Source organism: Schistocerca serialis, chromosome 4 (assembly GCF_023864345.2).
Source record: "Schistocerca serialis cubense isolate TAMUIC-IGC-003099 chromosome 4, iqSchSeri2.2, whole genome shotgun sequence".
NCBI classification, from domain to species: Eukaryota; Metazoa; Arthropoda; class Insecta; order Orthoptera; family Acrididae; genus Schistocerca; species Schistocerca serialis.
Genome location: NC_064641.1, coordinates 483,394,801 through 483,420,203, shown reverse-complemented (window position 1 = coordinate 483,420,203; position 25,403 = coordinate 483,394,801). Strand labels below are relative to the sequence as shown.

At 40.3% G+C, this 25,403-nt stretch overlaps 1 protein-coding gene across 5 annotated transcripts in view; it reads right to left on the bottom strand.

Annotated features, from left to right (window-relative positions):
• Positions 1 to 25,403, bottom strand: part of LOC126475180 (zinc finger protein 774-like) — a 144,739-nt gene that overhangs the window by 17,781 nt on the left and 101,555 nt on the right. For all 5 annotated transcript variants that reach the window (XM_050102818.1, XM_050102813.1, XM_050102814.1 and 2 more), the window contains 2 exons: positions 22,649 to 22,746; positions 12,272 to 12,438 (listed from right to left, as the gene is read on the bottom strand). In XM_050102818.1, the coding sequence (XP_049958775.1) occupies positions 12,272 to 12,438; positions 22,649 to 22,746 (265 nt within the window). The remainder of the gene's footprint in view (positions 1 to 12,271; positions 12,439 to 22,648; positions 22,747 to 25,403) is intronic.

Here is a 25,403-nt window from a genome sequence, read left to right as displayed (position 1 = left end):
ACACATCTCAGAAGAAATTTGCCAAATCTGATGTAAATGGCATAATTTTTATGTAAACATATCTTGCACAGTCAGAATTGGTATCAGTGGACTCTTATCAAACAATTTTAAAGTGTGGTGCCATGTAAGTTGTCTTTTTTCCCTTTTTGCTTTTCATACACAGGCACCATACAAGGAATGGTAACCAAAAAGAGAAATTAACAGGAGGAGATCATGTTGGTTGGGCAACATAAAAATATTTGTATGATAATTACTACATCATTCATCAGTAACAGGGCCATGCAGAGAGGAATAATGCACAGCTTTCCTTGTCGAAGCAAGAAATGAGCATTATACTTCAGTTACCTAATAGTCTGCTGGAATGTCTCACATTATTCGTATGATTCTGTTCTGGCCATCATAGCCAAAGGATTCTACCATACTAAAATTATGAATCATGAGCACAGTGTGGTGTCTCCTGTCGGTAACTTATATTTCTCCTGTAGTGTCATACAAATACCTGAATGAGGGTCAAGACTGTTGGTCTTTTCAGCAACTTTGGCTTAAGGCTAGAAGTGAATTACAGGAGTATCCACTAAACTTAGTATGTGACTGCCTTCACAATGCATCATGATAGTAATATGATGTTACTGCTTAGTGATAATGATGGAAGAACTTCTTCGTGGTTATTTAAAAGGCTCTATAAAAAAGATGTTGCATATAATGTGGGTACAGTAAATACATGCAACTTCTAAATTTTGTTTCCAAAATATATTTGTGAAAAGTGTTCTGTGAAGAAAGTCATTTCTTCCTTGTACAATTTTGCAAGATCAAATCACACATGTTCTTGCAGTTTAGTCAAATAAGGCAACAATCATCTTGTTCTTCATCCCGTATTGGGTGTATTGATGTTTATGTCAAGATAGATACAATAATTTGGGAAGCATGGTGTGCTCAAACAAAATGTGTACGATTATAGGCAACAGGTATGTCATAATTTTCTTTAGGAGCAGAATGTTATTTCTAGTAAAATGAATTTATACCTTCTACATGCCAACTGATATACTGAAAATCTACAGTACTTTTAGAAACTAATTGATAGTGGGAATAAGTGACTGATATTTCACATTGATTCTCATCTTATTTGATTTTCTTCTGAAATGACAGGAGTTAACTCAAAACTATCCTCCATTTTTTTTCTTCTGGTAAATAAAAGTAATTTACTTGATGAAGAAATGTGTGTCCTTGATTTGAACAAAATATTTTACGTACTTTCAACTTGAGCAATGTATTGAATTAAAATAAAAAAAAAAGATCTAACGCTGACACAACATTTGATGGAGAACAAAGACAAAGTCACAGTTTCGAAATTCATTTTGTGTTTCATCAGCATATGGGCTGAAATTAAGTATTGAAGACTAAATGGAACAATACTTTAAGTAACTGTCTTTTCTAATAATTGATACTTGTTAGCTCCTCCCAAATACAAGTCCAGATTCTACATGACTGTGCCATATTACTAGTGTATTGCAAGGGTCATCATCATGTTGTGCTTTCTTTACGAAACTGTTTGTCCTGGACATAAGACACTGGCTGACCATGCATCAGGAGATTTTCTAGTCAGGATTTTATTTATTGGTCCCTTTAATCTATGAAAATATGGTGTATTACAAATATTGGAGAAGATGTGCATATTAATTTTTAAAGACATATAAAATAATATATAACATAAACTACCAGAACTAAATGAATGATATAAACTTAGCTCGTACATATACAATGTAAATAAATTTGTTATATTGTACATTGTAATTTATAGAACCATGTATTCAATCACTGAGTAGAAACAAGGACACTGTAAATCTGGCTGTAAGAACTGTTTACTGGACTCTACATCCTGATTAGCTTTTGTTTTCACAGTGAGTTTATTGAAAAGTTTCAGTCATATGTGGGTTGGACCCTTATAATAGGTGGTATTTGTATGGGCTGTACACATGACTTTTCTGGGTTTGGTGTTATGGTAATGGACATCACAATTCCTCTGTAAATGTTTGTCACTATCTGTCACATTTATTACAAAAAATAAAATGATTTCTCTTACATAAACACATAGCAGCAGAAGTATGTTAAGTGTTGTGAAGGCCTTATTTTATTTCCTTTTATTATTCTAGGGCCCTTATTTTGAATTTAAAGTGCCGCTAGAGTGTTTCCCTAGATTGTTACTCCATAGTGTAGAGGCGACTCGACACAGCACAGTAACAATGGTAACTTTTTCCTTATTGCTGCTTTGCTTCAGGGCTCCTTGTTTGCAAATTTGATTTCTATTAATTGATACACTTACTTACCAGTATTAGTTTTAAGCAGACAATAATTTTACTAAAAATGCAACAACAGAATTGCATATTACTCAGAGTTGATTTAACAAACATCAACAACTTCTACCCACACTGACCATAATGAAATTAAGTGGCCACTTCAAAATGAGGATTAAGATTGGTTTACAAGCAGTCCTACCAAATGTAACAATAACAGTTTAGTCTTGGTGTGTGACATTAATGTTAGCATACTTTTTCTGTTTAAAACACTGTACTTAATATTACGTCTGCATGAAATATTCTAACTTATTGGGCTTAAATAACAGTTTTGTGTTGAATAACAACAATATGGAAAGGACAGATTGCTACTCACCATGTAGAGGAGGGTTTGAGTCACTGATAGGCACAGTGGAACGAATGCTAAAATATTATAGCTTTGCAACAAAGTCCTCCTTCTGCAGCAAAATACACCCACATTCACACGATCACAACTTACACATGGATGCCACTATTTCAGGGTGCTAGACGCCGACTGTGTCTGATGGAGCAGCAATCAGGGATGGATGGTATGTGTGTGTGTGTGTGTGTGTGTGTGTGTGTGTGTTGGGGGGGGGGGGGGGAGTAAGGAGCCAGCATGATGCGAGGGGGGGGGGATAGCAGAATATGTGTGGGGGAAGATGCCAATGCCGCCTGGTGGAGGGTGCAGGGACTTGATGGGGACAATTATCAAACAAACACAAGGAAGCACAAGGAAGGCTGACACCGTGTTTAGTGTACTTGGGATTGTAAAACAGTTAAGATCCTTAGATGCCAGGAAGGAATCTGGCCCAGACGGTATCCCTGCAAGATTTTATGCTAACTAAGCTACAAATATAGCACAATGCTTATCCATCATCTATCAGAAATCATTGGAACAGTGGAAAGTTCCATGGAACTGGAAGAAGGCCCAGGTCATAGCAATCTATTAAAAGGGTAGAAAATCGGATGCACATAATTATCGACCAGTGTCACTGACATGGACTCGTTGTAGAATTATGGAACATATTTTGTCTTCAGATATGATGACCTTTCTAGAATCCGAGAAGCTCATCTGCAGAAACCAGAATGGTTTTAGGAAACAGCGGTCATGCGAGACACAACTGGCCCTCTTCGTGCATGATATACAACAGGCTCCAGATATCGGCTCCCAGGTGGATGCCATAGTCCTCAACTTTTGAAAGACATTCAACTCAGCTCCGCACTGTCGCTTGCTCCAAAAAGTGCATGCTTAGGGTCTATCTGATGGCATATGCAGTTGGATAGAAAGTTTTCCAACAGACATAGAGCAGTATGTCGTCCTGAATGGGGAGACTTCAACAGAAAACAAGCATAACATCAGGTGTGCCCCAGGGCAGTGCAATAGGTCCGCTGTTTTTTATGGTTTACATAAATGATCTGGTTGATAGTATTGACAGCGGTATTAGACTGTTCGCCAATGATGCTGCAGTCTACAGGAAAGTAGTATCACACTAAAGTTGTGAAAAAATCAATGAGGATTTGCAGAAAATAAATGCATGGTGTAATGACTGGCAGTTATCTCTCAATATTAGTAAGTGTAACCTACTGTGTATAACAAAGTGAAAATCCCCATTAATGTACATGTACAAAATAAATGCCCAGTCTTTGGAAGCGGTAACTTCTGTCAAGTATCTGGGTGTGACTATTCGGAATGATCTCAAATGGAACGATCAGATTACACAAGTAACAGGTAAGGCAAACTCCAGATTGTGGTTCATTGATAGAATCCTGAAGCGATGCAGTTCTTCAACAAAGGAAATCGCTTACAATACTTTAGTTCATCCAGTCTTAGAGTATTGTTCATCTGTATGGGACCCTTACCAGTTGGGTCTGATTCAAGAGATTGAGAAGGTCCAAAGAAGAGTAGCAAGATTCATGACTGGTACATTTAGCCATCACATGATTATTACAAATCTCTTAGAAAGTTTGAAGTGGGACACTCTTGCAGATAGACGATGCGCTAAATGGAAGCGGCTGCTCACTAAATTCCAAAATCCGATCTTTGCCGAGGATGTAGAGCATACCACCAACTTTCATATCACACAATGATCACCATTGAAAGGTAAGGGAAATTAGGGCTCGTACTGAGGTGTTCAAACAGTCATTTTTCCCTCGCGCTATTCGTGAGTAGAACAGAGAGGGGGAGGGGATATGACTCTGGCGCGAACAGTGCCCTCCGCCACACACTATTTGGTGGCTAGCGGAGTATATATGTAGATGTAGATAAGAGTATTAGATGCAATGTCAGGAGGCTGTGCTGAGAGAGGAGGCGGGAGGGAGAAATGAGAAGAGAGTAGTAGAAGGGGAAAGGATTTGTACGTGCGTTGGTGAGATAGACAACATGTGGAGTATTGGAGTGGAAGTAGGAAAAAAGATAGGCAGGTGGGAAGCAGGGACTAACAAAGTTATCTACAAGGGTGGTTATGGGAAGGAAGGGTATGTTGTAGATAAGAGTTCCACCTGTGCAATACAGATAAGTTGGAACTGGCACAAAGAATCCACATGGAATGGGCTGTGAAGCAGTGAATAAAGTGAAGCACATCATGTTGGGCAGAAGGAAGCTGATGTTACCTTGTTGAAAAAAGAACATCCTGTCATCAACTTGGAGGGATTTAGGAAGCAGAAAACTACCGGAAGCCTGAACCAGGACACCCTGATAATATTCTGATTGCGAGTGGGATGTGGGAGACTGCCTACAAACCACATCCACACTTTTTTGGAGACCAGACAGCTAATCTGATCAGTCTCCTATTCAGCCCTCCCCCTCCGGGCTGAAGCAGTGTACTCAATCTGTCTTTGTATAGAGTAATTTCTGTGTGAAAATGTGAGAAAGTGTTCTAAATGTTTGCGAGGTGGAACACGAGAGCTAGCTCGCTATACACCTAGTGGGATGTGGGAGACTGCCTACAAACCACATCCACGCTTTTTCTAAATCATTTTAAGCAAATGGTTCCTTAAGGAAGACCATAGCTGACTATATCTGCGCCAGCAAAACAGTGCACTTGACAGTTCGCGTTATGTCAAGTTAGGTTGCCTATACTGCAACAGCGACTTTGCAACAGAAGCCTCTTTACACATAGCAGACTGCAAGGAGTTCCTTTCCACTTTGTAAATATAAGCTACTGAGCAATAAAATTTGTTTTTCAGTTGCTACCACAATGACATCAAATAAACAGCTGCATAATACTACTGAAATCAGGACAACAAAGCACACGCTTTTGATAAGGAGCAAAGAAATACACAAAATAAGCATTTGATGATGACCGGTATCTTAAAAACAATGTGGTACATAGTTTAGAAAATAAATAATAACTGAGATAGTAACTTCTCACTGTAGGTAATTCCATACAGCTCCCCATCATCACTCTTGTTGGAATTAATGAAAAAACCATCTTGATTGTTGTTATACTGGCCATTGTGGCTGAGCGGTTCTAGGCGCTTCAGTCTGGAATCTGGCGACCGCTATGGTCACAGGTTCGAATCCTGCCTCGGGCATGGATGTGTGTGATGTCCTTAGGTTGGTTAGGTTTAAGTAGTTCTAAGTTCTAGGGGACTGATGACCTCAGATGTTAAGTCCCATTTTTTGATTCTTGTTATCACCAAGACAAATCATAAGTTGATCATAGTCACTAATGATACCTTCCACTGTCTGTGCTGCTCAAATAAAGTTTTCAATATGCTTGACCTTTTTCCTCCACGAGGCTGCATCTACAGTCACAAGAGCTTCACACAGCAGCTTTCGAGGTCTGTTATTGTAAAGGACTTATTACTGTTCCTTATGTATGTCTTCACACCAGTCCATACTAACTCATTGGGACCAAAATGGCAGTTGTATGGTGGCAGCTTATTACAGTACGATGCAGCTCCATGGCGATTTCATCTACTAAATATGTAGGCATCGTAATATATTTTCTTTAAGAAGCAAACATAGCCGAAGTTTCATCGTGGTCATAACTACAGCAGTATTTTGTGCCTGTAACCACTGCACCACAACTTCTTTGCGGTCATTTGTGGGTAGTGCCTTACTCAGTATCACTGAGTGATATGGAGCATTGTCTCTTACAATTGTTGTAGGGGCAGAAAACTGTTTTAAAAGGTTCCTGAAGCACTCAACAAATTATGTGTAGTCCCCATATCTTCATGGTAATCACCTGTCGTTTTGGACCAAAAAACTAAAAGTTCATCAGGAACAAAACCGCTGGAAGAACCTGCATGGACCACAATTAATCTTGCTCCTGTTCCCATCAACTGATGACCACAAATACGTGCTACTTGGAGTGTCATCCATCCAGCACTTACTAACAGCTTCCCCAGCGTTAAACCACATTTCATCTAGTGATATTATGGAATGAATGTCCTCGCCCACAATTTTGTGCAAGAATATGCTTCGAGCTGTTACAATATGCGACTTTTCTAACAGGACTTTGTGTCTGTCTGGCATTTTGTAATGGAAACCCATACTTTTCAGCACAATTTTTTGTGACAATTTCCCACCCCTGAAAAGTTCACTTTCTTTTAATGACACTAGCAATTTTGCTATGGTAAGATATCCTTTTCTGCTGTAGTAAGCATAAATATGCCTGGGAATAGAATCAGTGTGGAAAGAATCTAAGTCAGTGACAGCATGAGCATACTTTTTCTTCTTTCCAGAAGTCGCTAAAAATACATTATTAGATCAAGATGCCTCAGAACCATTACACCTCATGTCTACATATCTCATGTTTTGCAGTAACACCCACTCACTTACTACTGTTCTTGCACTAAGTCCAAGAGCTTTCGACATGTGTTCCATTACTTCATCAGCGGGAACTGATGGCTGTGCATGAATACTTACGTATTCTTTCTTCTGACTGTAAAACTCACAAGTCCTCCATAGTAACTCTAGTGACTGGTTGTTTAGCAGCACACTTTGACGTAAAGGATTGTCACTAGGCGAGATGTGTGACATTTTTCACTTATCAGAATTTTCTAAAGCATCTACATCTACATCTACATTGATACTCCGCAAGCCACCCAACGGTGTGTGGCGGAGGGCACTTTACGTGCCACTGACATTACCTCCCTTTCCTATTCCAGTCGCGTATGGTTCGCGGGAAGAACGACTGTCTGAAAGCCTCCGTGCGCGCTCTAATCTCTCTAATTTTACATTTGTGATCTCCTCGGGAGGTATAAGTAGGGGGAAGCAATATATTCGATACATCATCCAGAAACGCACCCTCTCGAAACCTGGCGAGCAAGCTACACCGCGATGCAGAGCGCCTCTCTTGCAGAGTCTGCCACTTGAGTTTATTAAACATCTCCGTAACGCTATCACGGTTACCAAATAACCCTGTGACGAAACGCGCCGCTCTTCTTTGGATCTTCTCTATCTCCTCCGTCAGACCGATCTGGTACGGATCCCACACTGATGAGCAATACTCAAGTATAGGTCGAACGAGTGTTTTGTAAGCCACCTCCTTTGTTGATGGACTACATTTTCTAAGCACTCTCCCAATGAATCTCAACCTGGTACCCGCCTTACCAACAATTAATTTTATATGATCATTCCACTTCAAATCGTTCCGCACGCATACTCCCAAATATTTTACAGAAGTAACTGCTACCAGTGTTTGTTCCGCTATCATATAATCATACAATAAAGGATCCTTCTTTCTATGTATTCGCAATACATTACATCTGTCTACGTTAAGGGTCAGTTGCCACTCCCTGCACCAAGTGCCTATCCGCTGCAGATCTTCCTGCATTTCGCTACAATTTTCTAATGCTGCAACTTCTCTGTATACTACAGCATCATCCGCGAAAAGCCGCATGGAACTTCCGACACTATCTACTAGGTCATTTATATATATTGTGAAAAGCAATGGTCCCATAACACTCCCCTGTGGCACGCCAGAGGTTACTTTAACATCTGTAGACGTCTCTCCATTGATAACAACATGCTGTGTTCTGTTTGCTAAAAACTCTTCAATCCAGCCACACAGCTGGTCTGATATTCCGTAGGCTCTTACTTTGTTTATCAGGCGACAGTGCGGAACTGTATTGAACGCCTTCCGGAAGTCAAGAAAAATAACATCTACCTGGGAGCCTGTATCTAATATTTTCTGGGTCTCATGAACAAATAAAGCGAGTTGGGTCTCACACGATCGCTGTTTCCGGAATCCATGTTGATTCCTACATAGTAGATTCAGGGTTTCCAGAAATGACATGATACTCGAGCAAAAAACATGTTCTAAAATTCTACAAGAGATCGACGTCAGAGATGTAGGTCTATAGTTTTGGGCATCTGCTCGACGACCCTTCTTGAAGACTGGGACTATCTGTGCTCTTTTCCAATCATTTGTAACCCTCCGTTCCTCTAGAGACTTACGGTACACGGCTGTTAGAAGGGGGGGCAAGTTCTTTCGCGTACTCTGTGTAGAATCGAATTGGTATCCTGTCAGGTCCAGTGGACTTTCCTCTATTGAGTGATTCCAGTTGCTTTTCTATTCCTTGGACACTTATTTCGATGTCAGCCATTTTTTCGTTTGTGCGAGGATTTAGAGAAGGAACTGCAGTGCGGTCTTCCTCTGTGAAACAGCTTTGGAAAAAGGTGTTTAGTATTTCAGCTTTATGCGTGTCATCCTCTGTTTCAATGCCATCATCATCCTGTAGTGTCTGGATATGTTGTTTTGAGCCACTTACTGATTTAACGTAAGACCAGAACTTCCTAGAATTTTCTGTCAAGTCGGTACATAGAATTTTACTTTCGAATTCAATGAACGCTTCACGCATAGCCCTCCTTACGCTAACGTTGACATCGTTTAGCTTCTGTTTGTCTGAGAGGTTTTGGCTGCGTTTAAACTTGGAGTGGAGCTCTCTTTGCTTTCGCAGTAGTTTCCTAACTTTGTTGTTGTACCATGGTGGGTTTTTCCCATCCCTCACAGTTTTACTCGGCACATACCTGTCTAAAACGCATTTTACGATTGCCTTGAACTTTTTCCATAAACACTCAACATTGTCAGTGTCGGAACAGAAATTTTTGTTTTGATCTGTTAGGCAGTCTGAAATCTGCCTTCTATTACTCTTGCTAAACAGATAAACCTTCCTCCCTTTTTTTATATTCCTATTAACTTCCATATTCAGGGATGCTGCAACGGCCTTATGATCACTGATTCCCTGTTCTGTACATACAGAGTCGAAAAGTTCGGGTCTGTTTGTTATCAGTAGGTCCAAGATGTTATCTCCACGAGTCGGTTCTCTGTTTAATTGCTCGAGGTAATTTTCGGATAGTGCACTCAGTATAATGTCACTCGATGCTCTGTCCCTACCACCCGTCCTAAACATCTGAGTGTCCCAGTCTATATCTGGTAAATTGAAATCTCCACCTAAGACTATAACATGCTGAGAAAATTTATATGAAATGTATTCCAAATTTTCTCTCAGTTGTTCTGCCACTAATGCTGCTGAGTCGGGAGGTCGGTAAAAGGAGCCAATTATTAACCTAGTTCGGTTGTTTAGTGTAACCTCCACCCATAATAATTCACAGGAACTATCCACTTCTACTTCACTACAGGATAAACTACTACTAACAGCGACGAACACTCCACCACCGGTTGCATGCAATCTATCCTTTCTAAACACCGTCTGTACCTTTGTAAAAATTTTGGCAGAATTTATCTCTGGCTTAAGCCAGCTTTCTGTACCTATAACGATTTCAGCTTTGGTGCTTTCTATCAGCGCTTGAAGTTCCGGTACTTTACCAACGCAGCTTCGACAGTTGACAATTACAATACCGATTGCTGCTTGGTCCCCGCATGTCCTGACTTTGCCCCGCACCCGTTGAGGCTGTTGCCCTTTCTGTACTTGCCCAAGGCCATCTAACCTAAAAAACCGCCCAGCCCACGCCACACAACCCCTGCTACCCGTGTAGCCGCTTGTTGCGTGTAGTGGACTCCTGACCTATCCAGCGGAACCCGAAACCCCACCACCCTATGGCGCAAGTCGAGGAATCTGCAGCCCACACGGTCGCAGAACCGTCTCAGCCTCTGATTCAGACCCTCCACTCGGCTCTGTACCAAAGGTCCGCAGTCAGAACAACAGAACAACTCAATCACACAATAGAAACCAACTGCAACACATGCTGTTTATGTACACACAAAACAAAGCCAGCAATGCAGGAGCTCTGACATCAGAACTGGAAGCAACTACTGAGCCAGGATTGGTTTGTCCCGCATGCCAGTACCTCACGCTACTCATTCTTCACTTGTTATAATGCTACACTGCCAACCAGAAATGCATATGTCAAGTGCAAAGTTTTAGCAGTCTTGGTATAACTGTCCTACCCTTTGAGAAACATCCTCATACATACAGTGCAACCCCACTTTTACACTTTCCAAGGGACATAAAAAAATAGTGTAAAATGCGGGAAAATGTAAAATGTGGGAAATTACGTTTTAAGCTGTAAAAGTTACGTACTGCACGCACAATCAAAGTTGACACATAGCACTGTAGCTGATCGGAGTGACCGTAAAGGCATTTCCATTTACAGTCGTACCCATCAATCACCACGCCAAGTGTCAACTTTGTTTGCGCAATTAATATAGGATACTCCCTTGCATTTTCACACTTTATGTATGATATATGAACATAACATGCATCAAAAGGCTTGTCATGGACTTGTTCATTATCAAATAAAAGTTTATTATCTAATAAAAACTGCTGATGTAACTAGAACTGATAACTGTCTGGGAAGTAGGAACCTTTGACTCAATTTCATATGTCATAATCGACGTTTTGAAAGCCTGCAGCTGTCGTTCATTATTTAAGTAATGAAATACTGCACTAGTTATGTATTTTTCCATGCTTAGCATGACACGTTCCGAGAATTTTTTCTTGTTGTCAAGTGCAAATATGAGGATAAGTATTCTGTGTGGTGTTTTGAATATGTGTTAGTCTGTGTCCCTTGCACTGTAGTTGTCTTTTTGGGTTATCTGGTGCTGTGCCTTCTTAGTTATGTGGACAACCACACATACGAAAACTATCACTCACATTGTTTGTTTGTGTAACATCACAAAAACTACATACATAAATACTGCACTTGACAATGAGAGTAAATTCTCGAAACACATTTTGCTCAGTGTGAAAAAATTATGTAATCGGTGCTGTGTTTAAACTAAAAACATCTGAGCAAAACAAAGTGAATGACAGTGTCAGCTAGTGCTACAAGTGGCCGAACACCAAAACACGCTAAGTATGCTTCGACAAAGATGTTACAATGATCGCAACAATCACAAAACTGCAATTGCGCAATAGAGACAGTTTGGAAATGGTTGTCATTGGTCATGATATCTTTACTCGAGCGAACCTAGTTACTACCATCAACCACCACACCAGGTGGAGCTTGGCCGCAGGGGGAGATACGGCACAAATTGTTCCAACTTTTAAATGTTCACTGGTTCAAATCCATTGAGTAGAGTGCCCTGGTGTCAAGAAACTTAACCATGTAATATTTGTAAACATTATTGGATGGCCAACATCATGCCAGTGTCATTTATTTCTCCACGAACATTCTTTTTGTAATGTGTAAACTGCGGGAAAATTATAAATATGTTGATGCAAAGTCGGGTGCAAATTAACGTTGTGGCCATAGGAAATTTGATGGGAACAATAAAAAAATGTCGTAAAGAGCGGGAAAACATTAATTCCGGGAATGTAAAAGCAAGGTTAAACTGTATTTTGTGTGTGTGTGTGTGTGTGTGTGTGTGTGTGTGTGTGTGTGTGTAGCTAAGTTATTTACCTTCGTTGTATTATGATTTCAAATTTTAGCTAAGTTATTTACCTTTGTTGTATTATGATTTCAAATTTTATAACATTATCAGATGATCCCTGTATGAATAAACAAATAAATAAATAAACTCAAAAACTTCTACTTAGCCACATACACAAATTTACATTCAGGCTGGTTCTTCTTTATGTTGAGCAAAAATTCCTTTGTTTGAGTCTGTTGAATCACAGTTACATCCTGTTTTTCCTTCATAACGGGAGCTTCATCTGCTGATGATTCTTGGGTAACTGTTTCATTTTCTTCTTGCAAAATCAAATCATGATCCTGCAACAAAGGAAAAAAAATTGAAGCTGTTCATACAATTTTTTTTAAATCGCAATAATAAATGAATGCATACACACTTATAGCATATGAAAGACTGCTTACAAACTGATACAGCTGCTGTAAATGATTTATTTTTAACAGTAATAATCGCTGATTGCAGCAATTAGCAGTTTTTCAAGCATTTCATCTACATTCTATTTCCTGTCAAATACTGCATGATATAGCAAATGCAAGTATTTAATTGACACCCCATCTCTAGATATGAAAAAATTTAAAGAAATTTTAAAAGCAGAGCAAAACTTTACTTTCAAACTAAGAAGGCAGACAGAGATCTGCAAACACAGCAGATTAAACTCAGTCAATCAAATGGACTTTCATGGAGAAAGTAAACACATCTCTGTTAAAAACATGGCAGGAACAAATTTTTACCATAACATATTAAATTTATCTTACAATATATCAAAAAAGAAAAACTTGCACTTATTTTCAAACAGTTGGGGAACATCACCAATCAAGCCGTGGAAGGTGTATAATAATAATAATAAATCAGCCTTTTGTACAAACCTTTCTTCTTTTATTGTAGGTCAATTAACCTATTTTTTCCTTGATACTGCACAGCTGTCAGATTACCCTTGAAACATCTAGAGGCTTCCAATATCAGTCCATGATACCACAGGGTGTGTATATGTGGACAAGGAAAAAAAATTCCCGGATTTTTCCTGGATTTCCCGGTTAAAAGTACACTTTCTCCCGGATGAAAACACACTTCTTCCGTGTTATTAAGTGACAGCATATTTTCCCTCAGAACTGTAAAACTTGTCCTTTGAATGGTTATATTTTTATACATGGGTGTAGAATTTCCCAGCAATTTAGAAAACGAGTCAGGGAAGAAAACTCCTTTTCGAAAGATTTTTGATGTGCAGCAACATGTACACTCCATATTTTTGTATTATGAAAGTATAAATTCAAATTCCACCAAACACCGCATGTTAATTTCCGAACCACTGTAATCGAGATTGTGATGCGCTTTTGTAAGCCAGTCATAGCCCACCAGCCGATGACAGCGGATATTCAGATCACAGGACACGTGATGTAATTAACTAACAGTAACATCACTGTTAAGTAGCGCGGATACACAAACAGGAAAAGTTAATGTTTTCAATTAATATGCATAGTGTTGCTACAAGAAAAGCAGAGCTTTCACATATAATATTATGTCTCTAAGGTTCATAAGCTGCAAGAGAAGCTAAGCTTTCACATATAATGTTGATATTTTTTGCGCATGTTACACTTTAGGATATATTGCACAAATGTGCCAGTAAAATTTTTAGCCGAGTCCAGTGACTTGTCCTCAAAGTTTTTCACAAATAAATTAGCTACCACAGAGTACAAAGAGCTTCCTATAGTACTACATCAATGTGTTCATAATAATGACATGAATGTCTGATCTTATGGGCTCGAAATACTTCTAAATGGATAGTCATCAAATGCACTGTGATTTAAGAAATTCGTCGTACATACTCGCACATAGTTCAACTTGCGTAAAAGGAAATTTACTCCGAAAGTAACACTTTTCAAACCACCTTTCGCAATACTTTCCTGTGACCTGTTAGAAATAGGTACGCTTCAGTAGTCGTCAGAGAGCACCAGACAACGGGCGCCACCGTGCCTTGGCAGCTGCTATGAGACAGGAAGCCCATATGTTCGTACGTGTAAAACATTAAAAGATCTTACATTATGTCATAAAAGAAAAAAAGACATCAGAGGATATTCCAAGAGCATCAGAATTTCGTGAACCATACTAAAATGGCACATTTAAAGTGCATACTTAAAGAGCACATTCGTATGTCCAGATTCCCAATGAAGTAAGTCTCGACCTGATATTAAGCTTTTCGGTGTGGGTTTTGGGATGTAAATTTTCTTGGAGTACCAGTAATGTATTAACTCATTTTTGATTCCATCTTATGGCACAATGCCATACGTGCTAGAAGATGAAAACGTGCTAGAAGATGAAAACATGCACTTGAAATTAGCCAATAGTGTGGAACTAAACACTTTGTTTCAAACACATTGACTGCCTCAGTGTAAAACATTGATAAAAACCAAATTTCTTTAGCAAACCGACAAAAACAACTTCATTGTTCTACAAGGCGATTAATGCATGGTTGTCAGAAAAGTGGAAATCAAATAAAATCTGAAACTAATAATGTATATTAGCCTTCTGTAATTATGTGAATGTATTTTAAGTCACTTGATAGCTCCACACCACAGAAACCCACTTTGTTTTCATTTGACGTGAGAGCAGTAAACGAAGAGGAAACAGCAAAATCACTAAATGCAAACATGGGTCACGTGGAGACTACACACATCCCAACTATAACTCAGACTGCTCTGCGCATCAGCCTCGGATCTACAATACTACCGAACTGGAGCAATACTAAGATAGTACCCCCCCCCCCCCCCCCCCCCAGCCCAGCACCCTCCCTTGAATTTAAAAAAAATCAAATTTTCAAAAATATGTTCATTTTGTAGTGCACATGTTCGAGGAAATGTAAGATATGTTATTTGGTCTTAAGTGTTCCAGAGTGCAGTGACACCCCTCTTCACACAGCATTCTTCTATCGCACATCGCTGTATTTCGCTCTGTGGAGTTGAAACGTGTATATTTTGTATTGGATGCCATCAATCTATATTCAGAACAGTGGAAATTAAAATGTCCTGTGGTGCCTCTCTTGCTACCAGTCGCCCGGTTTGACATCCTGCCCCTCTTTTAAAAAATCTCACGATTAATACTGGATGGGATTATTTGTAGTCGGGAGAACAAGAACTCTTCAGAAAATTTGCACTCTTTATTGCCTGTTAGTTAATAACTTTCTGTTTTGGGTGAAATAAAATTAAATATAGGATACATAAAACCAGTAAAGACAAGAGACAAGGAATACAGTACACATTTCTTCAATCCTTAGCTCCTAGCATTGTTTCCTCTCTAATCCTGCAACAGCTTTACATGGCGTGCTTTCCTTTCTGCGAAAGAATCAGTTACCTCATCAAAGTTCATCGAATGTTTTGCTACATGAAAAATCGAAATAACACTGTCTAATACTGCGTAAGCTGTTAATACAAATAGTACCCAAGACTGGTGTGGTTTCTCGATCTGATTACATCTATTTTGTCACTGTCTTCTAGGCAAAACAAAATAGATCTTTTTAACACTGCAGAAATTGTAACACACACCAAATAAATGAGACTGTTTTGGCACAAATGGTCATTTTTATAACTCGACAGAATATAATTCACGAAGACCAACCTATTACGCCTGATACAAGCAAAAAGCTTTATGTCAGAAAACAGTTTCACATTTCATTCATACACTCCCATTTCTCAAGCATGAGATTGAAAAGTAGTAGTATGAGATTTTTATATAAATTTGGAATCATCATATTCTTCCCTAATTTGTGCGATGTCCACATTTCTTCTCCTTCTTCGTTCTAACAAACAATCTCGTCATGAGTAATTCTGGAACTATCCCCGCCTTTGTCAAAACTTATTCACCGGTTAACTTCACTAACCCTGTCAGAATCACCAGTTTAGTTATCCCTGACTGTTATCTGGTTAGGCGTTGTTATGTTCGTACAAACCATTTTCTGCACTACTTCCAGAATAGAACTTAAGCGGCTGCTAGATGGGGACTGTACAACTCGTCCTTACTAGTGTAGCGATCTGGCCAAACATTTTCTGACAAAATTTCATTTTCATGGATACACCGAGAAGATAATAGGTAATCTTTCTTGCCTGTTATTCCTGTTAGTCATTTATTTCCAGTCTGGTTGTCTGAATCCATGGATTTCCCTAGAAATTATAACAACGTTGATCATTCGCAAACCCAAACAACAACATAATCAGACAGAAATTGGCATTCACTCGTTCGGCTTTACTCCGCTCAGCTTATATAGCCCAGTCCTCTTTTGTCTGCAGGAAACTTTATTTCTAGATGCAGCGAGGATTCCCTGACAGAGATATCACCTACACTATGCACATATTCAAAAATTTACTTATTATTGATTTTTTTTTTTTTTTTTTTTTACTATGGGAGGATTCGAACCTCCGACAGAGGGAGCCGCGTAAACCATGACAAGTCGCCTCAGACCACATGGCTACACCGTGCGGCTTATGATTAATTCAGAAATCAACTTACAGTGTGTGTTCATAAACCAACAGGGATGCACATCAAAATCATATGAGTAATGGATAGAACAATGTGCGCTGGATGCTAGGCGCTTTGTGAAACAAGGTTTTTTCTCCTCAACAATATGAATTTGGCACCCCCTCTCCCTCACAGATCCAGGCCCGCTGCACATGCGTGAATCTGGCAGCTTTGAGGCAGCAGTAATATTTTTCCCGGTTGCATCTAGCTGCTTCCTGCGACTGCTTACACAGCCAACAGCCACATTTATGTAGTCAGAAATAGGAGAGGGTACCACTCATACGCCACTCAACTGCGCATGCGCATGAGTCCACTCGTAACTGCTAAAATGAATCTAATGTAAACCATTGTGACGTCACGCTCATCAGAGGCAATTTGTTGTTATGAAGCATTGCATAGTCTTCCTAAAGCCTTTTACACACTTTGCTGTTGGCAAATGCTTGTATGAGCACTGTGTTTTGTTGCTGTATATGGCACATTCCCTTTTTAATTTATGTTTTATTTTCCTTTTTTTTCCCAGTCACGTTTTCTTGTTGTACTATTATTCTGCAGTAGCAGGATACAGTAATATCCTTTGTTAGAGTATTGAGTCTTACCAGTCAAAATTACAAAAATTTAACTGCAAACTAAAACAATGAAAAATTCCCAGAATTCTATAAAATTCCCGGGTTTTTCTCGGTTTTCTCCCAGATGAAAAAATTCCCGGGTTTTTCACGGATCTCCCAGTTGTCCCGGGTCATATGCACCCTGTACCAGTCCAAAGCATTATGGACCCAACTCCCTGCAGAACCCACTGAATCACATGCCTGAGTTGCATACTACATCTTTCTATTATGATCATCTGGTGTCAGACAAATCCTCCACTTGTTAGTAAAGATAGTCCAACGCAGTCAATTGAGGCACCATTCCAGATATTTCCTTACCCACCAACTCATATGCCATGGTGCTGAGGGATCAATACTATTGTTCATAATGGATGCCAAGAGACCAAATGGATCATGTGAAGATGGTTTCACACAGTCTGGGTCAACACAGCCCTTTCATTTGGTTTCAAAACGGCAGCACACAGTTCTGCTGCATTTTCATTGAGGTACATTTGAGACGTAATTTGAAGATAATGGTCATCAGCTGATGTCATTACACTGATGTTATTTGTTTTTGTGTGAGCAGTCAATTACAGTCGTAGAACTCAGCAGCTCCAATGTCGTAAGCAGCACATCTGAGCACAGTGTTTCGTTTGTGAGTTGAAATGAGCTTCTAACAACAAGAAGCGACTTATCTTTTATTTACTGCATGCATTTTAGTCTGAACTCTCACATTTCTTGCATATTTGTGTATCTAGTAGTCAAGTCTGCATCTTTTATAACTGTGTAATGCATATTTCTGCAGTTTTTAGCATGCTGGTTTCAGTCACATAGTTTGAAGCCGTTGCCAATGAGCATCACTGTAGGGACTGGCTGTGGGGACGCAAGGTATGTCCAGCACGTCCCTTGTGCCCCTGATCAGTCCACTACAGTGATGGCCCTGGTTACTGCTTGCATTGAAGATGGCCCCTCACCCATGGTCGAGTGGAAGTTGTGGCACGCAATGAAAGACTTTCCAGGAGAGGTCAACTGAAGGGCCTCCCTAGTTCATCTGACAAACAGCTTTCAGGCACTATCTGTGGCTGACAAAGATCCTTAGCCAGGTGCACTCACTCACTCTGTTCCAGAGAAAGCTTCTTGACCCACAAGATCTGGGCATCCACAAAGGATGTGGGATTACTGGTAGTTGGTAGTTCCAACATCAGGCATGTAATGGGACCTCTTGGGGGTATGGCTGCCAAGGAGGGGCAGAAATCCATTGTGAAATCTTTGTGTATACCATTCCAGATCTGGAACAAGTAGTTCCAGATGCCACGAAGAGCACATTGAGCAGCCAACTGCAGGTGGTGGCTGCAAGTAATTGCTTTGGATTGGAAGAGATTTTCTCGTTTTGGGCAGCTAGCTGAAGTGGTAAAGACTTCCAGTCTTAGTGGACGAGACAAAGGCAGAGTTCACAATCTGTAACATTGTCAACAGCAACAATTTCAGACATTTGGTACACGCTCAGACGTGATGTGAATGTGTAGGTTGCAGATTTCTAAACTTAGTATTTCACAGAGTGGTCAGGTTTGCTTAATAGGTCAGATGTCCACTATACACAGGAAGGGCCTACATGGGTAGCAGGGGCTGTATTGAACAGATCGAACAGTATTTTAGGGTAGAGGGTCTCAGGAAAACAAAAAAAGATTTCAGTCTTAAAGAGTGCAGAATGAACAATGAGAAGAGGGTAAAACATAGGAACCATCAATATTGTAGTTGTAAATTGTTGTAGATGTGTTTGGAAAGAAACCGGGCTCCAAGCACTAATAGAAAGCACTGAAGCTCAAATTGTTACAGATACAAGCTGGCTAAAGCCCCAGGGATCAGCTGAAAATTTTACCAAGACCCTAGTGGTGTTCAGAAAGGACAGATTAAATACAGTTGGAGGTGGTGTGTTTGTTGCTATCAGAAGTAGCTTACGTACGTACTTCGTGTTCTGCCTTACGGCAGGTCTTGTTATGGGGGGAAGCCTCGTCAGAGAGGTCCACCACATGAGCGTCTACGGAAGTGATTCCAGTGGTGGTTTCCTGTTGCCTTCCACTGATGATGATGAAATGATAATGAGGACAACACAACACCCAGTCCCTGAGCAGAGAAAACCTCCGACCCAGCTGGGAATCGAACCTGGGTCCCTTGACGTGACAGACCGCCGCACTGAGCACTCAGCTATCGGGGCAGATGAAGTAGCTTATCTTGTAATGAAATTGAAGTAGACTTATCCAGTAAGTTAGTACGTGTAAAGGTTATAACTCACAACTGGAATAAATTAATAACTTGTTTCTTTTACTGACCCCCTTACTCAGATGATTCAGTTACTGAATAGTTCAAATAAAACATGAGTATCATCTCAAATTGGTACCCAACTCATACAATTATAGTGGGTGCTGACTTCAATCCACTCTTGATATGTTGGGAAAAACAGATGCTCAAAGCTGGTGGCAGATATAGAACATTGTCAGAAATTTTACCTTTCTCTGAAAATTATTTTGAGCAATTATTCTAGGAGCCCACTCAAAGAGTAAATGATCGCAAAAAAATACTTGACCTATTATCAACAAATAATCCTGAGCAAAATAGGGAGCATCCTGATGGATACAGGGGGTTAGTGAGCACAAGGTAGTTTTACTGAAACTGACTATCACAACATTCAAATCCACCAAAAGTAAATGCAAAATGTATCTATTTAAAAAAGCAGATAAAAATCCATTTGACAACTTCCTAAGAGTTAGTCTCTAATCCTTCCCAACTATGTAAGTGTACACCAGATGTGGCTTAAATTCAAGGATAGTATCTGTAGCAAACGAACACTAAAATCACATTCCAGAATTGATTACACATTTAACACAATTTTCAATTGCACTGTTCATTTAAAATGCTGAACTGTAGGGGAACAAGAAGCAGGATGACTTTCTTGCTATTGCAACTCAAAGCACACTGAGTTAACATGAGTCAGTGTAATGATGATTCTGTTCTCCTCATCACTTTCCGTGTGTGTGTGTGTGAGTGTGTGTGTGTTTGTGTGTGTGTGTGTGTGTGTGTGAGAGAGAGAGAGAGAGAGAGAGAGAGAGAGAGAGAGAGAGAGAGAGAGAGAGAGAGATATAGAGAGACTATTCAGAACATGCTTCCTAAAAACACTGAACTTAGTCTAGACCACAATTTTAATGTGTTCCAAAAATGTTAATTGTAGTGTACACTTAGTTAAAAGAAAACAATGTTATCTCAATACCAGGAATCACGCCAGGAACTAAGAATTTGCTTCTGTTTATTGGCTTCGATTTTGAGTCCAACTAATTCTTCTCTGCTTTTTTTAAGTACTTCATTAAAAAGGGAATTGGTCGCAGATAAGAAGTGATTAAGACATCATTTTTCACTTAAAGCAGAATTTCAAATGGATATTAATTCATTTGTTAACAGTAGTAGAGGGTCTATACAAGGGCGATGCACTTGAGGACAATATTATGGAAATGGAAGAGGATGTAGATGAAGATGAAATGGGAGATACGATATTGCGTGAAGAGTTTGACAGAGCACTGAAAGACCTGAGTCGAAACAAGGCCCCCAGAGTAGACAACATTCCATTTAAACTACTGACGGCCTTGGGAGAGCCAGTCCTGACAAAATTCTACCATCTGGTGAGCAAGATGTATGAAACAGGCGAAATACCCTCAGACTTCAAGAAGAATATAATAATTCCAATCCCAAAGAAAGAAGGTGTTGACAGATGTGAAAATTACCGAACAATCAGTTTAGTAAGCCACAGCTGCAAATTACTAACACGAATTCTTTACAGACGAATGGAAAAACTGGTAGAAGCCGACCTAGGGGAAGATCAGTTTGGATTCCGTAGAAATACTGGAACACGTGAGGCAATACTGACCTTACGACTTATCTTAGAAGAAAGATTAAGGAAAGGCAAGCCTACGTTTCTAGCATTTGTAGACTTAGAGAAAGCTTTTGACAATGTTGACTGGAATACTCTCTTTCAAATTCTAAAGGTGACAGGGATCGAAAGGCTATTTACAATTTGTACAGAAACCAGATGGCAGTTATAAGAGTCGAGGGACATGAAAGGGAAGCAGTGGTTGGGAAGGGAGTAAGACAGGGTTGTAGCCTCTCCCCGATGTTATTCAATCTGTATATTGAGAAAGCAGTAAAGGAAACAAAAGAAAAATTCGGAGTAGGTATTAAAATCCATGGAGAAGAAATAAAAACTTTGAGGTTCGCCGATGACATTGTAATTCTGTCCGAGACAGCAAAGGACTTGGAAGAGCAGTTGAACGGAATGGATGGTGTCTTGAAGGGAGGATATAAGATGAACACCAACAAAAACAAAACGAGGATAATGGAATGTAGTCGAATTAAGTCGGGTGATGTTGAGGGTATTAGATTAGGAAATGAGACACTTAAAGTAGTAAAGGAGTTTTGCTATTTGGGGAGCAAAATAACTGATGATGGTCTAAGTAGAGAGGATATAAAATGTAGACTGGCAATGGCAAGGAAATCGTTTCTGAAGAAGAAAAATTTGTTAACATCGAGTATAGATTTAAGTGTCAGGAAGTCGTTTCTCAAATTATTTGTATGGAGTGTAGCCATGTATGGAAGTGAAACATGGACGGTAAATAGTTTGGACAAGAAGAGAATAGAAGCTTTCGAAATGTGGTGCTACAGAAGAATGCTGAAGATTAGATGGGTAGATCACATAACTAATGAGGAAGTATTGAATAGGATTGAGGAGAAGAGAAGTTTGTGGCACAACTTGACCAGAAGAAGGGATCGGTTGGTAGGACATGTTCTGAGGCATCAAGGGATCACCAGTTTAGTATTGGAGGGCAGCGTGGAGGGTAAAAATCGTAGGGGGAGACCAAGAGATGAATACACTAAGCAGATTCAGAAAGATGTCGGTTGCAGTAGGTACTGGGAGATGAAGAAGTTTGCACAGGATAGAGTAGCATGGAGAGCTGCATCAAACCAGTCTCAGGACTGAAGACCACGACAACAACAACAGTAGTAGATAATCAATGGGCAGTGAAGTATCTATATATTGAGGTCTTTTGTTGCTCATGTGTATGAAGACTGGAAAGTCCTCCATTCTTAACACCAAAACCAATCTTATCAACAATGCACACCAGAAGACACTTAATTTCATGATGCTTCTGGTTTGCTGAAGCTTTTTGGCCATTATCACTGCATCATCCTTAAGTTTCAGTTGCCTTTGTTGCCTAGCTTTCTCAAATATTTCAGCCAGGCATCCTCACAAGTATTGTCATAATTTCCAATACTTGGAAAAATTCAAATGTACAGGAAAGCTCCTGCTGAAGTTCAGCTATGTAAATGACAATACAGCTAAATAAAAATACAAAATTTTGATTAGTGGTGAGTAAACCTGCATCATGTGTTGTTTGCATTCATCAAGGCTGCTGTAAGCATGTGTGCACTGTCCACAGAGGTAGATAAGGCACTCACTCGCTTCAGTTCTTGAATCTAGAATGGGTGAGAAGAAAATATTTTTTTTTTAGTATTTTTTGCTCTCAGTAAGGACTGAAGTAAAATTTTATGTTTATGGTACACTACTACAAAGTTAAAAAGTTTATATAAAAAGTTCCCAAAATTCAGAAAAATGAATGATACCATCCATGTTACATTAAAAGCTTTTAAAATGCACTAAAATAACAAATAACATGATTAAAAATAAGTAGAACTTACACTATAAAGTACACACTGTAAATAATAGACAAGCGAGGGAAAAATAAAAAGCACAACTAAAAATAAATTAAAACTTCTTGTTAAATTGCAACACAAAAGAGTCTACATAAAATGTTGACAATACAAGGTTATTCTATATGACGAATCCATTTCAAAAATTCTCTAAATACCTTCTCCCAATAGAATTTCGCCAGGTCCTATTTCAAATCCCATGCTACTTTCCTTGATGTTGATCTCATCCACACCGAGGGCCAGCTAGACACGTCTGTCCATATCAGATTGGTTGTTTTGAGGAATAAAGGGACCAAACTACAGGGCCATCAGTCCCTTGTTTCACACGCAAACAAGGCTCAGGGTAAAACAACTCCCAAAGTACATTTGGAAAAGGGAAAGGGGGAAAATGAATGCAGAACCACACCTAAAAAGAAAACAAATGGGACAAACAAAAACAGGGAAAACATACGCCATAAGGAAAAGCACAAGACTGTATTAAAACCATAGAGCAGATGGTCTGGGATGGCTGATCACAAGAATAAAAGAGGATGAGCCAGCCACTCTGCAACACATTAAAATGTCCACCCAAAAAGGACAAGGGGAGATGAACACATGTAGGGAAAAGACGAACACAAAAACAAACAAATGAAAAGAAAGGGTGACAGAGTTAAAATGGAGGGAGGGCGGAAGCCCCAGAGAGAATGCCAAACACCCACCCTTAGACGGTACGATAAAAACCCCCTTCACAAATAAAACGTAGAACTAAATCTGCCGCTGAGGCATTGTCACAGAACGCCGAAGGCAGGGTGCTGGGCCGGTTAAAAGTCCGCCACAGAGCAGCTAAAATTGGGCAGTCAAGCAAGATGTACACGACAGTCAGAAGGGAGTCACAGCGATGCCGAGGTGGGTCGTCGTGATGAAGAAGGTAGCCATGTGTTAGCCACGTATAGCCAATGCAGAGCCGGCAAAGGACAACAGATTCCCCGTGAATGGCTCGCATGGATGACCGCCACACATTCGTAGTCTCCTTGATAGCATGCAGTTTATTTGGTGTACTAAGAGTGCGCCACTCCGTATCCCAGATTGTGAAAACTTTGTGGCAGAAGACTGCTTGCAAATCGGTCTCCAGTAGGCCAATCTGCAGAGATGGTTTATTGGTGGCCTGTTAGGCCAGGTTGTCAGCAAGCTCATTGCCTGGTATCCTGATATGGCCTGTGGTCCAAATGAAGGTCACTGAGCATCCACTGGTGCAGGTGGCATAAAGAGACTCATGGATTAACATTACCAAAGGATGCCTAGAAAGCACTGGTTGAGAGCTTGTAGGATGCTTAAGGAGTCACAACAAATGACAAAGGACTCACCAGAGCAGGAGTGGATGTGATTAAGAGCATGACAGATGGAAACCAACTCTGCAGTGAAAATGCTGGAGCCATCCAGCAAGAAGCATTGTTCAGTATGGCCAACGTGAGCATAAGTGTAGCCAACAAGACTGTCAACCAATGGTCCATGGTGTAGATTATTTCTGAGCCCTCAAACTGGCCAAGAAGAGAGATAAAAGGCCATTGGAGGGCCACAGGTGGAAATGAGCCTTTGGGGCCTTGCAATAGGTCCAGCCGAAGCTGTGGCTGAGGACCATGAAGGTGTATGGAAGTGGGCCTGCAGGAAAGGTGGTAAGGGGGAAGAACTGAGCTCATGAAGAAGTGACCGGATACGGACGGCGAAGGGAAGCCCATTTCCAAGCCGCCGTTGCAGGAGAAGGACCGCCGTGTTGGGGAAAAGAAGATTGTAATTTGGATGGCAAGGCAAACTATGTATGTGGGCGGTATAATTTGCGAGCAACTGCTGCCGCCGGAGCCGCAATGGAGGAACGCCAGCTTCCACAAGTAGGCTGTTCATGGGGCTGGATCGGAAGGCACCCATCGTGAGGCAAACTCCACAGTGGTGGATGGGGTCTAGTACACTCAGTGTAGGGGCTGCTGACTGCTGAACCATATACCACGCTCCCGTACCCAATACGGGGCTGTACGAGGGCTTGGTACAGCTGCAGCAGTGTACGATGATCAGCGTCCCAGTCGGTGTGGGTCTTGCATCGAATAAGATTAAAGTGCCACCGGCACTTGTCCTTAAGCTGAAGAAGATGGGGAAGCCAACTTAAGCGGGTGTTGAAGGCCAGTCCCAGAAAGTGGTAAATCTCCACTACACCTAGTAGTTGGTCATCGAGGTAACGTTCTGGATGGAGGTGGACGATATGACGATGACAAAAGTGCATCACAGAAGTTTTGGTGGCAGACAACTGAAAGCTGTGTGTGAGGGTCCATGATTGCGCCTTCTGTATAGCTCCCTGCAGATGGCATTCAGACGCAACAGTAGACGAGGAGCAGAACGAAATACAAAAATTGGCAGTGTAACTGAGCGGAGATACTGACGATCCTACTGCTAAT